Source organism: Peromyscus leucopus, chromosome X, assembly GCF_004664715.2.
Source record: "Peromyscus leucopus breed LL Stock chromosome X, UCI_PerLeu_2.1, whole genome shotgun sequence".
NCBI classification, from domain to species: Eukaryota; Metazoa; Chordata; class Mammalia; order Rodentia; family Cricetidae; genus Peromyscus; species Peromyscus leucopus.
Window position 1 is genome coordinate 106,109,865 of NC_051083.1, and position 20,884 is coordinate 106,130,748.

General features: G+C 41.5%; 1 protein-coding gene across 1 annotated transcript; it reads left to right on the top strand.

Moving 5' to 3' along the window:
• The first annotated feature begins 5,804 nt into the window (after positions 1–5,804).
• LOC119086715 (homeobox protein Rhox13-like) lies at positions 5,805–10,570 on the top strand. Its single transcript, XM_037199453.1, has 3 exons — positions 5,805–6,250; positions 6,935–6,980; positions 10,336–10,570. Exons 1-3 carry the CDS (start codon positions 5,859–5,861, stop codon positions 10,453–10,455), a joined length of 558 nt encoding a protein of 185 aa, XP_037055348.1. The 5' UTR covers positions 5,805–5,858; the 3' UTR covers positions 10,456–10,570.
• Positions 10,571–20,884: the final 10,314 nt, after the last annotated feature.

Sequence of the window (20,884 nt, forward strand, 5' to 3'; positions counted from 1 at the left end):
GATTCCACCCAGGAATTGATAAAGCTTATAAACACCTTCCACAACATAGCAGGATACAAGATCAACTCAAAAAAACCAGTAGCCCTCCTATATACAATGGACAAAGAAGCTGAGAAGGAAATCAGAGATACATCACCCTTTACAATAGCCACAAATGATATAACATACCATGGGGGTAACTCTAACTAAGCAAGTGAAGGACCTATATGACAAGAACTTAAAGTCCCTGAAAAAAGAAATTGAAGAAGATGTCAGAAAATGGAAAGATCTCCCATGCTCATGGATAGAGAGGACCAACATAGTAAAAAAGGCAATTTTACCAAAAGCAATCTACAGATTCAATGCAATCCCCATCAAAACACCAACACAATTCTTCACAGACCTGGAAAGAATAATATTCAACTTCATATGGAAAAACAAAAAACCCAGGATAGCCAAAAGAATCCTGTACAATAAAACAACCTCTGGAGATCTCATGATTCCTGACTTCAAGCTTTACTATAGAGCTACAGTAATAAAAACAGCTTGGTATTGGCATAAAAACTGAACTGTGGACCAAGGAAATGGAATTGAAGACCCTGACATTAATCCGCACACCTATGAACATATAAATTTGACAAAGAAGCCAAAAGGGTACAATGGAAAAAAGAAAACATCTTCAACAAATGGTGCTGGCATAACTGGATATCAACATGTAGAAGGCTGCAAATAGATCCATATCTGTCACCGTGCACTAAACTTAAGTCCAAGTGGATCAAAGACCTCAACATAAATCCAGCTACTCTGAACCTGCTAGAAGAGAAAGTAGGAAGTAGTCTTGAATGCATTGGCATAGGAGATCCTTCCTAAATATAACACCAGTAGCACAGACAATGAGAGAAACAATCAATCAATGGGCCCTCTTGAAACTGAGAAGCTTTTGTAGAGCAAAGGATACGGTCAACAAGGCAAAGCAATAGCCTACATAATGGGCAAAGTTCTTCACCAACCCCACATCTGACAGAGGACTGATATCCAGAATATATAAGGAACTCAAGAAATTAGACATTGCCCAGGCGGTGGTGGCGTACGCCTTTAATCCCAGCACTCGGGAGGCAGAGGCACGTGGATCTCTGTGAGTTCGAGGCCAGCCTGGTCTACTAAGTGAGTCCCAGGAAAGGCACAAAGCTACACAGAGAAACTCTGTCTCGAAAAATCAAAAAAAAAAAAAAAAAAAAAAAAAAAAAAAAAAAAAAGAAAAAGAAAAAAAAAAAAAAGAAAAAGAAATTAGAGATCAAAACGACTAACAGTCCATTTAAGAACTGGGCTATAGAACTAAACAGAGAATTCTCAACAGAGGAAACTCAAATGGAGAGGATGTGGAACTAGGGGAAATCTCCTCCACTGCTGGTGGGAATGCAAGTTTGTGTAACCACTTTGGAAATTAATATGGCGCTTTCTTAGAAAACTGGGAATCGATCTCCCCCAAGATCCAGCTATAACACTCTTGGGCATATAACCAAGAAATGATCAATCATACCACAAGAGAACTTGCTCAGCTATTTTTTTTTTTTTTTTTTTTTTTTTTTTTTTTTTTTTTTTTTTTTTTTTTTTTTTGGTTTTTCGAGACAGGGTTTCTCTGTGTAGCTTTGCGCCTTTTCCTGGAACTCACTTGGTAGCCCAGGCTGGCCTCGAACTCACAGAGATCCGCCTGGCTCTGCCTCCCGAGTGCTGGGATTAAAGGCGTGAGCCACCACCGCCCGGCTCAGCTATTTTCATATCAGCATTGTTTGTAATAGCCAAAACCTGGAAACAACCTAGATGCCCTTCAACTGAAGAATGGATAAATAAATTGTGGCACATATACACAATGGAATACTACTCAGCAGAGAAAAACAATGACATCATGAGGTTTGCAGGCAAATGGATGGATCTAGAAAAAATCATCCTGAGTGAGGTAACCCAGACTCAGAAAGACAAATATGGTATGTACTCACTCATAGGAAGATACTAGATGTCAAACAACGATGCCTGGACTGCTACTCACATCACCAGGGAAGCTACCTGGAGAAAAGGACCCCAAGAAAGACATGAGGATCGCCAAAAAAAGGAGAAATGGATGAGCTCTACGTGAACAACCTGGACATGAGTGGGAGTAATGAAGGGCGAGAGTCGAGGGAAAGAGAGCCTGTGGTAGCAGGAGATCCCAGCTGGATCAAGAACCGAGAGGGAGAACAAGGAATAGGAGAGCATGGTAAATGAAGACCACATGAGAAAAGGAAGAAGCAAAGTGCTAAAGAGGCCCACAGAAATCCACAAAGATACCCCCACAATAGACTGCTGGCAATGGTTGAGAGACAGCCAGAACTGACCTACTCTGGTAACGGGATGGCCAAATACCCTAATAATCATGCCAGAAAACCCATCCAATGACTGACGGATCTGGATGCAGAAATCCACGGCTTGGCCCCGGGTAGAGCTCAGGGAGTCTAATTAGCGAGAAAGAGGAGGGTTTATATGAGCGAGAATTTTTGAAACCAAGGTTGGTTAAAGCACAGAGACAAATAGGCAAACGAATGGAAACACATGAACTATGAACCAAAGGCTAAGGGGCCCCCAACTGGATTAGGCCCTCTGAATAGGTGAGACAGTTGATTGGCTTGATCTGTTTGGGAGGCATCTAGGCAGTGTTACAGGGTTCTGTGCTAATTGCATGAGTTGGCTGTTTGAAACCTGGGGCTTATGCAGGGACACTTGGCTCAGTCTGGGAGGAGGGGACTGGACCTGCCTGGACTGAGTCTACCAAGTCGATCTCAGTCCCCTGGGGGAGGCTTTGTCCTGGAGGAGGTGGAAATGGGGGGTGGGCTGGGGGGAAGGCAGAGGAGGGCAGGAGGGAGGAGAACAAGTGAATCCTTGGCTGATATGTAGAACTGAATGATATTGTAAAATAAAATAAAAAGAAAAAAGTCTCTCTTGTTTAAATCGAACCTTTATTAATTTTGATGGCATCCACAGCTTACCGTCTCTGTAGAAACAAAAGCAAAACCTCGTCCCCAATGTAACACATATCCTGGTTCCCATTCTGAGGTCAGCACATCTTTAAAGTATATAGGCTGATTTAACTCAGTAGTTTTTTCTATTATCCAATGTCACTCCGCAGGTATTTCTCCTTTCTCATTAGCATTGAGAAAATTCAAAGTTAATAGAGCATTATGCACTCTATTTCTCGTTTTTTTGTTACCCCTTTCTGTTTATTTAGCATATCCTTTAGAGTTCTGTTTGATCTGTCTATGACTGCTTAGCCTGTAGGATTGTGTGGTATGCCTGTAATATGCATTGTTAATTTTAATTTGTGCAGGTATACCCATGATGACCATAAGTTCCAGCAAATGCATGATTACAGATTCAACTTTTTCACAACTCAGAGCAGTTGCCCATTGAAATCCTGAATACGCGTCAATCTACAAAGTGAAACACATCCATCTGCCAGATTTCATTCCTCTGAGTACTCTTTGAGTTACATCCTGCTGGTAGTGGAGTCTAATTGTAAAAAGAATAAGTAGGATATTTCCTTATAATTTCCTTGGCTTGTTGCCAGGTTATGGAAAAATCCTTTTTTAAACCTTTACTATTAAAAAGATTTTTTTTGTGTGTGGAATTCTGAGACCTTGAGCACATTTCCTATCAATAGTTTATCAAGCTCATCATTACCTTGTGCTAGAGGGCCTGGCAGACTCATATGGGATCAGATGTGAGTTATATGTAAGGGATGTTTCCTATTCCTGATTATATCATGTAACTGAATAAATAACAAAATTTATTCTGACTCATCAGGGGTAAATTCTTCAGTCTCAATATGTAATACCACTCTTTCAGCATACTGAGAGTCAGTAACTATGTTGAGAGGTTCCAAAAAATCCATTAATACCATCAGAATAGCATAAAATTCTGATATTTGAACCGAATTATAAGGACTTTGAACCACTTACTTAAATTTTCTGAATTGTGACCTGCCTTTCCTTGTTTGTTTGCATCTGTATAAAATGTACAGGCTCCAGTATGGGTATTTCCCATAAAATGTGAGGCAGAATCTAATCAGTTCTCTTTATAAGCTGAATTGTATCAATTTTGGGATATTTGCTGCTAATCTCTCCCCAAAAATTACTGCAAGATTTTTGCCAAGGTTCACTGTCTACCCATAATTTTTCAGTGTCATTCTTAGTTGAAGGTACAAGATTTCTGCTGGGTCTATTCCTGCTAATTTAGAAAGTCTCAATTTCCCTTTTAAAATCAAGTCAGAGATCTTTTCCACATAAGTTTTTAATTTTTTACTCTGTTTATTTGGTAGAAATATCCATGCCAATATAATAGCTTCCCTCTGCATTAAATTTCTGTAGGAGAATGCTTAGAGGGTAAAATAACCAAAATGTAATCAAGCTTTGGATCCACATGATCCACATGTACTACCTGTACTTACTTTTCCACCAAGGCCAATTCTCTCTCAGCTTCAGCAGGTAATTCTTTTGAACTATTTAAATCTTTGTCACTTTCTAAGGCTTTGAACAAATTATTCAATTCATCATTTTTTACCCCAGCAGCAATTCGTAGATGGGAAATGTCTCCAAAAAATCTTTGAAAGTCATTAAGAGTCTGTAATTAATCTTTCTTAATTTGAACCTTTTGGGGTCTAATTTTTTGTAGACCTATTTTATATCCTAATATAAATTAATAGTATCTCCTCTTTGTATCTTTTCAGGAGCAATTTGTAATCCTGAACAAGGCAAAATTTTCTTTACTTCTGGGAATCTGTCAGGAAGGGTGGTACTGACCCTCCCCACTTCCAACAGTGGCTAACTCAGGCACCTATTACTTTTCTGAACGGTACCATATGCCATATGTCACATGCCAAATATTGTTTTAAACACTGCCTGAATATTTATGTATTTACCTTCAATCCAACACAAAGGACTGCATCAACATCCTCAGTGATAAGAACTGAGGCAAATATTACATGTGGAATTTATCAGAGATTATAAAATTATTATAATTTGAGGTAATTATTTCTCAAACAGATCATTTTTTTTGAGAGGAGGGAGTGTCTTTTGTTTGGTTTTTGACAGTGTCATTAACTAGAATTATATTCAAACCCAGTTCCAAGATCTTGATGTTGAGCTTGAAGAAGAATGGCTAGTTAGCATTCAATGTACTACCAGGGACTCTTGTACTAGCAGCCACTAAGCTGATCATGTCCACTTAGTTCTAAGCCCATTCTCTGAGCAGCAGTAGTAGGTGGAGGGTGAGTTCTACAGAAATTTTCTACATGTTCACGCAAGGGTCCTGTGGTCTGTGTGTGTTCCCACCTTTCTTCCATACTCTATTCCCCAATTATCTTGCAATGCTACATAATTCATCCTTTAGTGTCATTTCTACAACCTAAGAGGAACAGAGAGCGTGCGCATGCATGCAGATGCAAGCTAAAACTCATTCTACATGCATGCTGTGGAAGCAAGGTTTAACTTCATATGACCTTTCACATGCCTGTTCACAGTGGCTCCCTCAGTTCCTCATCTTTTGGGCCAAACCCACCATTTGTGCACCAAAGCAAATACCACCTACCTCAGGAAGAGGTCAAAAAGCCCAGAGCAGTCAGTCAGGAAGGGAAAAGCCTATGGCGCCCATCTGTAGAGGAGCATGTGGACGTCAACCTTGAGAAATGTGGAGAAGTGTGGAGCATGCGCAGAAGGACGCATTGATGTCACCCATTCCTCAGGCCTTCTCTTGACGCCCTGTTAGTAGTAGAGACTGACCGAACAATAGGCCTCAAGGGCAGTCATTCCTGGGGCCCCACTTCTCTTTGTGGCTTCGGCCCACTACTAGTCATGGCTTGCAAGCTCTATTGGCGATATATATACGTTGTGAGAAATCAGAATGGTGAGGAGATAGCTGAGGTCCCCACCTTAGAGGCTGCCTTGGCGATGGTGGGTGGCAACCCTAGTGGAGGTGACGCCTGCTGCGTAATGGCACTAAATAATGGGAGCTGCCAGGTCTGTGAGGGCCAGAACGACTCCGAGGAGAACAGTAGGGACCCGAACTCCTCCTCCTCGGAGCATCACCATGAGGATCCAGGGCCCTCAGCAGAGCCTGTGATTCGGATTCCGAGACGCCGTTCCTCACGAAGGCATCGGCGAACCACATTGCAGTTCACACTGGGGCAGGTCGAGGAAATGGAAAAAATGTTCAAAGAAACCCAGTACCCAGATGCGCTTGCTAGGTATGTGTCTGGCACCAGGAGCTATCCCCAACCTCCCTGTTGTCTCAGTTTGAGATGTCCTTTGGTTCTTCCAGGCCCTGGTTTCCTATCATCCCACCCTAAGCCACTGCTGTCTTTTCCCTTGGTGGTGGGTACAGGAGGGTGCCTTGTGTATGAGTAAAAGTCAGTATTAGCGTGTAGTGTTGACTCAAAACAAGTGTACATAGTCAACACCACTCGTTTCAAGTCATATTTTAATTTCTGTAAAATATAGAGACATGAGTGTAGTGTGCCAAAATACTCACTAGTGTAAAGTTCACCAGTGTTAAGGATTTACACTTTCTTGGGTGACCTCTTCACCAGTAGTCTCATCATTTTTTCAGGGACTGTGTCCCTATCCATCAACTGCTTTTAGTTTCTCTTTCCCTTCCCCTGGCGCTGTTTCTTAAATAAGTATAATTTGCTCAGCATACACTTTGGCTTTTAATTTTAATGTTTAATAGTGTGTTAAAATTATTCATCTCTATTGTTTAGAAACGTTTGTAAGATGTGAAACCATTTCAAAAGCAAGACTAGTTCTGAGAATGTAAGTTAAATGGGGGTCTGAGGGAGCACAGCAATATTAAAAAAGCATAGATATCATTTATGACTTTGCAGTTCATGTAAAACACTGCCTGATAAACATTTGTGGTTTTCTTTCCACAGAAAAGAACTTGCACAAGCTTTGAATGTTACTGAAGTCAAAGTGAAGGTCAGTAAATCCAAGCAAAGACATTGAACAGTCAATCTACAGCATTCTCAGGTCTTGGGAAGCCTTGTCCTAGGCACTTTTTTTTATTCAAGATTTTTTTCATTTTACATACCAACCACAGTTCCCCCTCCCTCCCCATCTCCAGCTCTCATCCCTACCCCACCCCACTCCCACATCTACTCTTCATAGATGGTAAGGCCTCCATTGTGAGTCAACAAAGCCTGGTACATTCAGTTGGGGCAGGACCAACCCCCCCCCCATCAAGGCTGACCAAGGCATCCCACCATAGGGAATCAGCTCTAAAAAGCCAGTTCATATAACCAGGATTAGTCCTGGTCCCACTGTCAGGGACCCCACAAACAGATCAAGCCACACAGCAGTTACCCACATTCAGAGGGCCTAGTTTCATCGCATGCAAGCTCCCCAGCTGTCAGTCCAGAGTCTCTGAGCCCCCACTAACTTGGGTCAGCTGTCTCTGTGTTTTTTTTTCCCATCATGGTCTTGATGCCCCTGACTCATATAATCCCTCCTCCCTTTCTTCAACTGAACTCCAGGAGCTCGGCCAAGTACTTGGCTGTAGATCTCTGCATCTGCTTCCATCAGTCACTGGAAGTAGGTTCTATGACGACAATTAAGGTAGTCCCCCATCTGACTACAGAAGACCAATTAAGGCACCCTCTCAACCATTGCTATGAGTCTTAGCTGGGGTCATCCTTGTGGGTTCTTGGGGATTTCCCTAGTACCAGCATTCTCCCTAACCCCATAATGGCTCTCTCTGTCAAGATATCTCTTTCATTGCTCTGCCTTTCCATCCCTCCTCCAACCTGACAATCCAGATCCCTCATGCTCCCATTCCTCATCCCCAACCTTCTACCCCCTTCCCAGTTTACCCAGGAGCTCTTAACCATTTTCCCTTTCTGGGGTGATTCATGCATGTCTGTCTTAGGGTCCTGCTCTTTACTTAACGTCTCTTGTATTGTGGATTGTAGCCTGGTTATCCTTTACTAGAGAGGCTGATGCACTGCAGCTCTAGAAACTGATGCACTGCAGCTGTAGAGAGGTTGATGCATTGCAGCTGTAGAGATGCTGATGCACTATAGCAATAGAGAGGTTGATGCACTGCAGCTGTAGATAGGTTGATGCATTGCAGCTCTAGAGATGCTGATGCACTTCAGCTCTAGAGAGGCTGATGCACTGCAGCTCTAGAAATGCTGATGCACTACAGCTCTACAGAGGTTGATGCACTGTGGCTCTAGAGAGGTTAATGCACTGCAGCTCTAGAGGTTGATGCTCTATAGCTCTACAGAGGCTGATTGATGCACTGCAGATCTAGAGGTTGATGTACTGCAGCTCTAGAGGTTGATGTATTGGAAAATGATGCACTTTAGCTCTAGAGATGCTGATGCAATGCAGCTCTAGGGAGGTTGATGCACTGTAGCTGTAGAGAGGCTGATGAACTTTAGCTCTAGAGATGCTGATGCGATGCAACTATAGAGAGGTTGATGCACTGCAGCTGTAGAGAGTCTGATGCATTGCAACTCTAGAGATGCTGATGCACTTCAGCTCTAAAGATGCTGATGCACTGCAGCTCTAGAAATGCTGATGCACTGCAGCTCTGCAGAGGCTGATGCACTGCAGCTCTGCAGAGGCTGATGCACTGCAGCTCTAGAGAGAATGATACACTGCAGCTCTGGAGACTAATGCACTGCAGCTCTAGAGAGCCTGATACACTGCAGCTCTAGACAGATTGATGCAATGCAGCTCTAGAGACATTGATTCACTGCAGCTCTAGAGAGCCTGATGCAGTGCAGCTCTAGAGAGGCTGATGCACTGTAGCTCTAGAGTGGCTGATGTACTGCAGGTCTAGAGAGACTGATATACTGCAGCTCTATAGAATGGTGTACTGCAGCTCAGGAGAGAATGATACACTGCAGCTCTAGAGAGGATGATACACTACAGCTCTAGAGACTGGTGCACTACAGCTACTGAGAGAAGGTGGACACAAGACACAAGAGAAAACACCCATGGTCTCCTGTTTGCACACTCTTCAGTGTGACTTACCAAAAGCCTCACTTCTGATTTCCCCTTTCCTCTTACAGACATAATAGATAGGCTTTAGGAATCAAAAAGGGGGAACGCTGACTTAATGTGAGCCCACATGAGTCAGTCACGGGGGCTTTATTTGAGCTCATGGAGGCATCAGGATGGTAGTAGGGCTTCTGGTCCTTTGGTTGGTCTTCTTTAGACTATACAGCCACATAATAGAGAGGGAGAGTAAGTAAATGGAGTCACAAATGTGCAGTTTGAGAACTTCCCAATACAATGGACCCTATTTCACTAGGAGGCTGAAAGGATGTTGACATCTAACAGTTAACTATGACTGTATTTCCATAGCTAGACCATATTTAGGAAGAACTGATTTATGACTACTTTCCCCACACTGTTGTGGACCATCTTACTCTTTGCCTTTTGAAGAATGATGGGCTTTAGATGTCCTGGTGACACAGCAGGGCCTAGTGTGCCCTCTGTGCTGGACAGGATTCTAGAAATATAGCTGAAGCAGAGATATTATTCTTCGTCCCCATCTTGGTGATCTTTGTATATCATGAAAGAATATACTGTTCAGGATTTACTATGAACATATACTTTTCATGAAAGAACATATTCTGTTCAGATGAACCATGGGTGGAAATTAAACTTTCAGCTGAACTCCTGGAGATGGAAAAGGTTTCAGTGTCCTGTATGTCATTTAGGTTAAATTTGTCAACTTTCTCAAACACTGGAGGCTGTGATGTCAAACCATTGTCCATGCCATCTCTGCCAACGACCTGTTTGCTCTCCTGAAATTTCAAGCACCAACAATGCCATTGGCACTCTTGAAGGCTATTTTCTTTCTGTTGTTTCTGTTGATTAACTACTTCATACTGAAGATTGCTTTTACAAACAGAAAACTGTTCCCCTCCATAGGCCTTTAAAATGTGCTACCATTTTGTGATCTACAATCTCTTCCCAAACAAGAGGAACATATCACTAGTGAGGAGGGTATTCTACAGCTGATGGTCAAATATCAGAACGAAGACTCTCCTTTATCCAGTTACCATATATTGAATTAACATCAAGGACCTGGAACAAGTTGTAATCTAAGCTTTCCATCCAATAAAAAAGAAACCACTGAAGTGTCTATACTGCTGGAAAAAGACAGAATCATGGCCTACTGCAGAAGTTGACACACAGCTGATATTTGCTTTTGTGACCTGAATAGAAAGTCAGTGTTATTGGCTTAAAGAGGTTTTTATCTCTTGGCTCTGGGATGGAAGCCAATGCTAAATCCAATTCTGTCCTCCTCTGATTTTAGACATGGTTCGTCCATCGGAGAGCAGAAGAGAGGAAGAGTGAGAGGTCTGTCGTATTACAGAGCATACCTCCTAGTATTGAAGAGGTCCTTCTCCTTAAGGAAAGGGACGACTATCTCTAGAGTGCAATCTTTGTTCCGGAGCTAGAGGGAAATATGATGACCCATGTACTCAATGTCGAGCTTCACTAAAATTCAGCACTATTATTAACAATAAAAACATGAATTTCCAAGTTAATTTCATATGCTTTCTGGGATTTTGTAGTACATAGATGTACACTCTTCAGGAAATGCCATTTAAACAAAATGACAACTTCTGTTTTGGGGGATGACGTTTCTAAGTCATGTGTATTGCTTGCATAGATGACTATTCCCTATACAAGTTAATTGTGAAACAGTGGATCACTTAAGCCTTTTTGATTCAGGCTCATTTGATCCTTGGAACAAGGGATTCAGTAGTAACCCTGCAAGTGGAGAATCTAAGGAGAAGGTGGGCACAGAAAGTATTGATGGTGATATCTTTTTATTTGAAGGGGGGGGTCATACCAATTCTTTCTTTTTTCTTTTAATGAAAATAGAGTTTTCTGTCACATAATATATCCTGATTATGGTTTCCCTTTCCCCTACTCCTCCAAGGTCCTCCCCACTTACACCCCCATCAGAATATATCCCCTTTTCTGTCTCTCATTAGAAAACAGCTCAGGTGGGTGGAAGCCACCCATAGGCCAGCCTGGGTCCTCAAGGCCTGGACTGTCTAAAGACATTGGCAGGTGGAGGGTGCCATTATGATGAGCAAATGTGTGGTGGAGAAATGGGAGAAAATGAGAGGCAGAATGGTTCATGTGCTATGGAAAGAGGTGGAACAGAAGAATCGAAGGTGGTGAGGAGCTGGCTGAGGTAGGTGGCCTGCTTGTCACCCAGGTAAGTGATGACACTCGGGTCTGGACTGCTGCAAAGGGCCATGTTTAGGTCCATGGTCCTACTGTAGCCAGGGTCTGAGTTGATGTTCATGGCATCTGTTGCCGCCAAGGGCCGTGAAGATGCCCAGGGTCTGGTTAGTCAATTCAGACAATTTTGTTGTCTGAGAGCCGTGCTGCTGCTGGTGCCAAACTAATCTCAGTGACCTGAGCTGCCACAGGGGACATGGTAACATCTGGGCACGAGATGCTCTGGAGGGCCACCTCTGGATCTGTGGTCCTGCTGTAACTAGAATCTGTGTTGACATCTGTGGCCCATGTTACCATAGGAGGCCATGCATGATGAAATCCCAGGGCAGTGCTGGGCCAGGCCTGCCATGTGTTTGCCCTAGGAAAGCTGGCCCTGCTCCTCACTAGACACTGCAACAAAAGGGCTAACCCTGACCCTCACAGGAGAGCTGCTCCCAATGACTCGGGCATGGAGAACTGGCCCCTTGTACTCAGGAGAGATGGCCCCACCTCTCAACACAGGCATGAGAGAGCTGGCCCTGATGCCATGGGCATGGGAGAGCTGGTTCCACCCTTCACCTGAGTATCAGCTCAAGTATCCAGGACTGACCAGCTCAACTACCACTCAGGCTCACATCCAGGGCCTTGGATTGGTCCTTCCTAACATCTACCCCACCTAGATTCCTGCTGAAGAATTTGAAGGGACTCCAGAGCTAGCTTTTTAATAAAGCAGAACAACATAAAACAATATTTCAGTATTATCCATATCTAAAAGATACTGAAATCCCTGTAAAACAGAATCCAGTAACAGGGGGATTCCTGGTTATCAAAGCAGCCAGGGAAGGCAACACAGTAGCCTCAATGATGGTCCTGCCTTGCTGGATCCACCCTTCACCTACCCCGCCCCCAGGTAGGTCCTGGTTTTCTCCAAAGTGCCTCACTTCTGCAGGTGCCTAGCAGCCAATCTAGAACTGGTGTGGACCAGGGATTTCCTACTGTTGAACTAAAACAAAGCATCCCAAAAGCTCATGGCTGTGGTGGTGGGGTGATTGTGGCAGTGACTGGCCAGGGATTTGGATGAGTGAGGCAGAAGTACACAAGGCCACCCAGAGTTGGGGGTCATAGTGCCTGCGGGAGCAGCATGCTCCCAGGAGGTCGCCTGTATCACCTCAGCCAGGTGGCACAAGGGCAGTGGATCTGTAGCCCTGGCTATAGACAAAGGATATTATTGCAGGAGGGAGCTAAGATAAGAATTAGCACAGTGTTCATTTGTTCCTACATAGGGCATTGCAGCCTCATGGGTTCCCGCATTCCCTCCCTTGCTTACTTGGTCTGGTTTCCTCATCTGCCTGTAATTGAGAAAGATTAACTGTAGCACAGAAACACATATAAGGAACTGAGACCACAAAAAAGCAAAAACCCACAGCAATTGGACACGGTTTAGGGTGGGGGGCTACTTCAAGATTTTTGTCCCATCATTTCAACATTTTTTAAAAAAATAAGAGTAGCATAACAAAACAATTCATACAACATAAAACAGACATACAATTTGGTGGCATCTCCCTACTTCCAGAACTGGGTCTGACAGACCCAAACAAGGACCCCACAGACCCAAACAAGGGCCCCGGTGTCCCAGGGATCCCTCAGACTCAGGAAAGTAATGCTGAGTCCAGCTTTTCCCATGAGTCTCACAGATGCATCGTACAACAGACAGAATCCTTACCTACAAATCCAGAAGCTTTTTGATGCCTCTTTTTCACAATTCTAATGTTGAAAACCTGCTCCTACCTCTCAAGTGCTGGGCCTCTCCGATTCCTTGATTCCTAGCCTGGGAATACACCAGTGGCTTTCCACCAACACTGGGCCTCTTGGATCTATGTTTTGCCTGGCAGCAGGCTAGAAGAACTCAGGAACTCGAGGCTCCTCTGTGAAGTCTAGGCGTTGGATACCTGCTGGTAGCTTCCCTAAGCATTGAGCCCTCTGATTTACCTCTAGGCTCTCAGGCTAGGAGCCTGCAGGAATCCAAAGCTGGTCAGATAAATACAGTTGACTCTGGGGAATGCAGATGGTCCTTAGGCTGGGAGTCCCTGGAGACCAACAAGACAAATCTTGATGGAAAATCCAAATGTTGTGGGTATGGGGTTGCTTAGAGATTCACCATGACCATGTATAATATTTTTAATCTATTCTCTTATATATTACATCTTGATAGCAATTTCCCCTCCTCTCCTCCTGCTTACTACTCCCCACCTGCCCTCTCCTCCCAATCGACCCCTCTTCCATTTCCCTTCCAAAAAGGGCAGCCCTCCCAGGGTTGTCAATCAAACATGGTTGCAGTAAAACTCAGCACATCCCCTCATATTGGGGCTGGGTGAGACAAGCAAGTAGGAGGAAAAGGGTCCCAAAATCCAGTAAGAGTCAGAGACAGCCCCTGCTCCCACTGTTTGGAATCCCATAAGAACACCAAACTACACCACCAAAAACATACATGCAGAGGACCTAGATCAGATCCATACAGGTTCCCTGGTTGTTGGTTCAGTCTCTGTGAGATCCTATGTGCCCAGGTTAGTTGATTCTGTAGGTCTTCTTAGACATACCTGACCCCTCTAGTTCCTACAATGCTTCCTCCTTGTCTTCAACGGGATTCCCCATGTTCTGCCTAATGATTGGCTGTGAGTCTCTGCATCTGTTTGCATCAGTTCCTAGATGATGCCTCTCTGATGACAGTTGGGTTAGGCACCAATCTATGAGTATAGCAGAATATCATTAGGAATCATTTCATTGACTTTTTTCCCAGTCAAGTTTGATTCTATCCTATGTCTCTGGGCTATGCAGACTCTGGGTCCTGGCCCTCCAGGTAGTGTCAGTGGTGGGATCCCTCTGTGGCATAGATCTCAAGCTGGACCAATCATTGATTGTCCACTTCCACAATTTCTGCACCACTTTTACTCCATCTTATCTTGTATGTGGTGGTATTGTGTTCCCCAAAATATTGTGCACCCTAATAAACTTATCTGGGTTCATAGAACAGAACAGCCACAATATTAAACATAGAGGATAGGCAGTGGTAGCACATGCCTTTAATCCTAGCATTCCAAAGGCAGAAATCCCTCTGGATCTCTGTGAGTTCAAGGCCACATCAGAAACAGCCAGGCATGGTAACAGAAGCCTTTAATCCCAAGAAGTAAGCCTTTAATCCCAGGGAGTGATGGCAGAAGGCAGAAAGATATATAAGGCGTGAAGACCAGAAACTAGAAGCATTTGGCCTGGTTAAGCATTCAGGCTTTCAAGAAGTAGTTCAGCTGAGATTCATTTGGATAAGGACTCAGGCTTCCAGTCTGAGGAAACAGGACCAGCTGAGGAACTGGTAAGGTGAGGTAGCTGTGGCTTGTTCTGCTCCTCTGATCTTCCAGTGTTCACCCCAATACCTGGCTCCTCCAGGTTTGATTTAATTAATAAGACCTTTTAAAAGTCCTGCTACAAATATTAGAATCCTTTCTAAGGTCTGTTAGCTAACCACTCCTCCAAAGCTATCTGGGTTTTCAGTGCCAGGCATAATTTCCCCCCTTTTGAGTGAGTATCAGAGAAAGAGGTACACTGAGTCTTCAGATTTGGGTTTTCATCCCAAATTTACCACTAGCTTAAGTAATTACACTGTTACAATTGTGAGCATGATAGACAAATCCCTGTTTTCATGAACTTTTCATCTAGAAAAAATAAAAAAAAAAGAGGTAAGTAATTTTATGTGCCATATAGTTACACATAGTGAGTTCTTAGAGGAACATAGAAGACATTATTATAGTCATGTACTTGTAGCATGGCAAAGATGGTATAGAGAGAACAAAGGGCCCATACTGATGCAATAAATGCACATTAGCACACAGTATAACAACAACAAGACAAAAGGTAGAAAGATAAGCAAGGGGAATGTATAAAAACTTATTTTTTTTAAGTTGGCTAGAATTAGATTTCATTCTAATTTCATAGAAAGACCATAGAAAGTTTTCAACAATGGTTTATGTGATGGTTAATATTATTAACTTTATGGGGTCTAGAATAACCTAGGAGTCAAGTCTGTGTGCATTCCTGTGAGGAATTTATATTATATTGGTCTCTGTCATGCCTACAAGGAATTATCTTGATTGGGTTAGTTGAAGTGAGAAGGCCCACACTGAAAGTAGTTGACATCATTCTCTAGGATTAGGTCCTGATTGCATAAGAAGGATAAAACCAGATGACCACGTGCAGTCATTGTTCTCTGCTGTTGGTCTGTGCTAATGTGACCAGCTGCTGGCTTCTTCTATCAGGACTTCCCTACCATGATGAATGGACCTCAAACTGTGAGCCAAAATAAATGCTTTCTTTCTTAAGTTGTTTCAGTCAGTGCATTTTATCAGAGCAACAGGAAAAGTAACTAAGATGATTTGGCTTGATGTGCTTCAGGAGTCAGGCATACTGCTCAGACTGTGGTGTGAGAATGTAAATAAACAGCAATAGAGCAGGGACACAGGTATGTCCATTGTGCTTTAGTGTTCGGAATGAGAAGTGATTGTCACTTAGATCAGGATTATAGAGCTCAGAACACCGAGGAGGGCTCAGCGTTTGGATACATGCTAGAGTAAGTTTTAGGTTTTTTTCTGAAGGATTTTCTTGGATGATGATGATGAAAAACAATGAAAGGCAACATCTGAATACTTTTGAGCAGCTAAACAGATACTAATAAAAATTTACTGATAGTATTTTAGCAAGTACTAATTTTGTGGTAGTCATGCATTTTGTTTTTGCCATATGCTTGAGACACTAACATCTAAAAAGAGTCACAGAAAAAGTATATAAGTATACATTTATTTCTAGAGTTCAAGAGAGTGTTCATAGATGAGGTTAGCAATAAATAAAATAGAAATTTGTGTCTGAACTCATGGAAATTATAGGAAGGCTGGAAAAGCTCTGCAGTGCACTGTCTTTAGGCTTGTAGGGGATTGATAAAATCTTGTTTAAATAAACTCAAACTTGAGCTGCTTGCTTTAGCATAATTAAGGGAGCACAAATTTACCAAATGTTGTCTTTCTAAAAGGTTTGTCAGGGACAAGGACAGAATCTCTAGTTAGTGGAAAAATACAGACCCCCAATAAGACAGGGAACTAGATCGTCTCACAGTCAGGTTGCCTAGCAACAGGACATTGAGTCAGAGCCCTTGACCCTCTCACCCTGTAAACATTCTATACAAACATCCTGTTAGCTTGCCCCACTTTATGCAGATGACAGCTTCTTGCTCCCCCCACCCTGTGGAACTATATAAACCTTTCTGGAAGAGAAATAAAGTGGCACCTTGATCAGAATCTAGACTTGGTGTCTTTCCTTTGTATCTCCTGTCCCTACATTCCCTCCTTAGGGTGGTCGAGAACCTGTTGAAGCCCTGCAGGCGGGGCAAGGTTGAGTATAAATGTTTAATAAATGAGGTCCCTTCTTCCTTTTGATATAAATAATAAATAAGATAAAGTAAAATAACTATGCTCACCATTTGATGTTGGTCAATGACTTTATCTGTCCCTTTTGGACCTTGGGTGTTTCTATATAATACTTCCTTTAGATATGGGCTAGAGTGGATCCTACAATATACTCCCAAAGCCTCAGGGTGCTCAGCATTTTGGAGTAAGTTTCCTAAGCTTTTAATGTCAATCTCAAGTAATGAGGCTCAGTAAGAAGAAACAGAAATTTTTGGTAGAACCCATCAAAGATTGAGAAATCTCAGTCACCTTAATATCCTATATCTATCTATCCCACCCCCTTTTTTTTCCTTAAGGTGAATATGGAGTCCAATATTTTTCAGTATCCACACATTTGTGAGCCGAATGGGTAAGTCCTAGGTCCCCAGGATGGGCAGGAATTACCATGGAGGTGAAGAGCAGAGGCAATTCCACAGATTTTGTCTGGTAGTCAAAAAGGATTTATTCTGAATTAACTCACAATAAGCATAAGGGAGTTGGTTGCAGGATCTAGGAAGGGGTGGAGCACAGTGCAACATGGTTCTCTGGAGAACTCTGCTGTGGTATGCAGTACCAGCATCCAACATCCAAGACTATGAGGAAGCCAAGACAGTGAGCACCTATGCATTCTAGGTCTTAAGGGGTCCCCCCTTGGCCACACCCTAGAGGGAGACAGATACCAGGCAGTTACCTGCTGCCTACTAAGGGTGATGCTTCAGGGTAAAGCATAGACAAGTATCTCTACACTGGCTAGCAAGCCCCAAGGATTCATCTGTCTCTGCCTACCCAGTGCTGGGATTACAGGCATGTTTTTCCATAGTCAGCCTTTCATGTGAGGACTGGGGATCCAAATTCAGGCTCTTAAGCTTGCATAGGTACCTGCCCTCCATGGGGCATGGCCAAAGGGAGACCCCTTAAGACCTGAATGCATACATACTTGATCTCTTGGCTACCTCGTGGTCTTGGATGCAGGCCCTGTGCATGCTGCTTCAGTCTCTGTGAGTTCATATGAACTCCATTCATTTGACTTAGAAGAACTTCTTCTGCTGCTGCTCTATCCCTTCTTTCTCTCCCACGCCTTCTGCGTTCTCTTCTGAGGGGTTCCTTGAGCCCCAAGGGGAGGAATTTGATGGAGACATCCCATTAAGGGGGCTATTAAAGAAGGAACCATTTCTGTTTTTCTTCTTTTTTTGCATAAGAGAAGTTTTTCCCTAATATATCCTTAAATATTTACACATATTTAAAAAACTACTACAAAATTATGTATGGCATCCAAGTTAATTAAGTTACCATCTTAAATATTTTTCACTGTATAGTTGGTTCTCCTTTACAGCTGCTTTCATCACTTATCTCCAGTATATTTTCATATTCCCAAGTTGAAACTCTGTACTTAAAGTAACATGCTTTTTAAAAAATAGAACCCCTTAAAATACTTCAGTGAGATTGTTATGACTCTAGGTACCATACATAAGTTGAATCATATATTTGTCCTATTTTGGTTGGTTTATTTCACATAGTAGAGTATCTTGAAGATTCTTTCACATTGTATGCTGTGGTAATATTTCCTTTCTCTTTAAGGCTGAACAATCTCCTCTATTATATTATTATTATTATTATTATTATTATTATTATTATTATTATTACTGTGTGAGTGTTTGCATGCCACAGTGGAAGCCAGATAATAACTTTCAGAAGGGAGTTCTCTCCTTATCCTCTATGGATTCTGGAGATTGAACTCACTGAAGCAAGTGGTTTCACCCACTGAACCGTTTTGCTGGCCATGTATATAACTTTTTGAAGCTCTTCCATATCAGTTTTCACAGTGGCTATACCATGACCATTATATATATATATATATATATATATATATATATATATATATATATATAAAGTTGCTATAATATTAAGTACCTCCCCTTGTATTTAGACTGTGTAATGCAATCCAGTGTGAGTAATAGGTTCCTAAGAACCAGCCAAATCATTATGGACAACTTTTACTCCCATTGTTAGGATTCCCACAAGTAGACCAATATATGTAGAAGGCCTGGGTCAGTCCCATGCAGGCTCACTGATTGTTTGCTCTGTCCCTGTGAGCCCCGATGAGTCCAGGTTAGTTTCTGTGGGTTTTCTTGTGGTGCCTTTGATGTCTATGGCTCCTACAATTCTTCCTCCCTCTCTACAGCATGATTCCCTGAGCTCAGCCTAATGTTTGGCTGGACCATAGAAACTCTTATGAAGGAAAATATATAACTGGGTGTGGCTTGCAGTTCAGAGGTTTAGTCCATTATCATCACAGAGGGAAGCATGACCACAATCAGGCAGACAGGATAGGAAGTGGATCCTCAGGCAGCAGGAAGAAACAGTGAACTGTTAGGCCTGGATTGAGCTTCTGAAACCTCAAAGCCCACATGAGCAGTGACAAGCATCTTCTAATAAAGCCACACCTACTCCAACAAGGCTACACCTCCTAATTGTTTCACTCCCTATGGGCCTATGGTGGCCATTTTCATTCAAACCACCACAAATAGTGACACAAATATATATATATATATATATATATATATATATATATATATAGTTTATATATCACATACATATACATATAGTATACACACACATACACACATACACACACACACACACATATATAGTTTATATATCACAAATATATCAACCACAGGAATCTTCTAAAGTACTTTTTAGAAAAGAATGTTTTACTTTTACCCTAATAGCACATAATAAAGAAGAGGAAAGGTTGAAAAGATTATCTTAATGAATCCATTTAAATCTCAAGTACCTAAAACCAAGAATCAAAAAGAAGCAAGATTAGGAGGTCCCTGTGCTTCCTGAGCCAGGAACTCTCCATGTTATGACATTATTATGTGCATGTTCTTGTCTGTGAAACCATTCACCCAACTTAAACCTAGAATTCTCACTGTTACATACATACATCCTAAACCATTTCCTCCAGTCACATATGTAAATTGACCGAAATCCATATAGGAAAAAATTTTGGATATTGATCACAAGTAATAAAAGAAGAAACAGAGTAGTTTTACTGCTTAAAACTTAAAAGCACAGGTAATAATGGGCTGAAAATGTAAACTTAGAAATAAGAAAAAAATGTTTAAAGAACATATATCTGATAAAGATTCAAAACCTCAAATAAATAAAGCACTTACATACCACAATAGCAAAGAAAATAGATAACCACAATTCAAAATGACTGAAGGAGTATAGGTAATAATGTAGCATATATTTCAAAATTTCATAGGCTGATTTCAAGTAAGTGTTCTGACCAAAAAATTACATAGTGATTGATATGTTAATTAGTTTTAATGTAGCAATCTTACAGTAGTAAGTATATATAAATGATGTTAAATCTCATAAATATGCAATTATTGCCAATTAAAAATTTAAAAACTAGACTTCTTCATAAAAGTTCTTCATGAATGAAATATAAATTAGGAAAAAATGTAATCAAAGAATTTGAGTGAATATTTCTCCAAAGACATAAAATGGTCAATGTCTACATGTAAGCTACTGAACACTGCAGAGAAATGCAAGAAAAAATGACACTGAGATAACACCTGTATGACTTAGGGTAGCAATTTTAAAACTTCAATAGATTACAGGTGTTGTCAAGGAGAATCTTGTACATTATTGTGATGATGTGAATTGATTCAGCCATTTTAAAAACAGTATGGTAGTTCCCTTAGAAATTTACAATGGGTCTACCATATGACATAGGAATCCTAATTTTGAATATATTTGAAGAAAAGGAAATAATTATAATATCTGCACTTCTATTTTCATTGCCATAGTCATCAAAATAGTAAAGAAATAAAAATACACAAAATGTCTACTAATCAGTGGATGAATGGTATAAGAAAAAATATAAAATAAATTCTGAGTATTTGTGAAATTTAATTTTAAAGAGTTGTCTCATAGAGAGAATAACAATGGTAGTCAGAGAAAGGAGGCAAATACTGGCTAAAAAGCACAAAGTTTTAGTTATGATAGATAACTAAGTTATGGAGACTTAATATGTAATATGATAAATGAATATATAAATATATATAATGTTGTAAACTGATACTGTTCTATGTATTTGAAATTTGCTAAGATGACAGATTTTAA

Bases quoted from the DNA above. Each gene is read 5' to 3' on its own strand.
- LOC119086715 (XM_037199453.1), top strand. From the start codon at position 5,859: ATGGCTTGCAAGCTCTATTGGCGATATATATACGTTGTGAGAAATCAG. The intron at 6,251-6,934 runs GTATGTGTCTGG...TTCTTTCCACAG, and splicing joins TACCCAGATGCGCTTGCTAG to AAAAGAACTTGCACAAGCTT. The intron at 6,981-10,335 runs GTCAGTAAATCC...CTCTGATTTTAG, and splicing joins TTACTGAAGTCAAAGTGAAG to ACATGGTTCGTCCATCGGAG.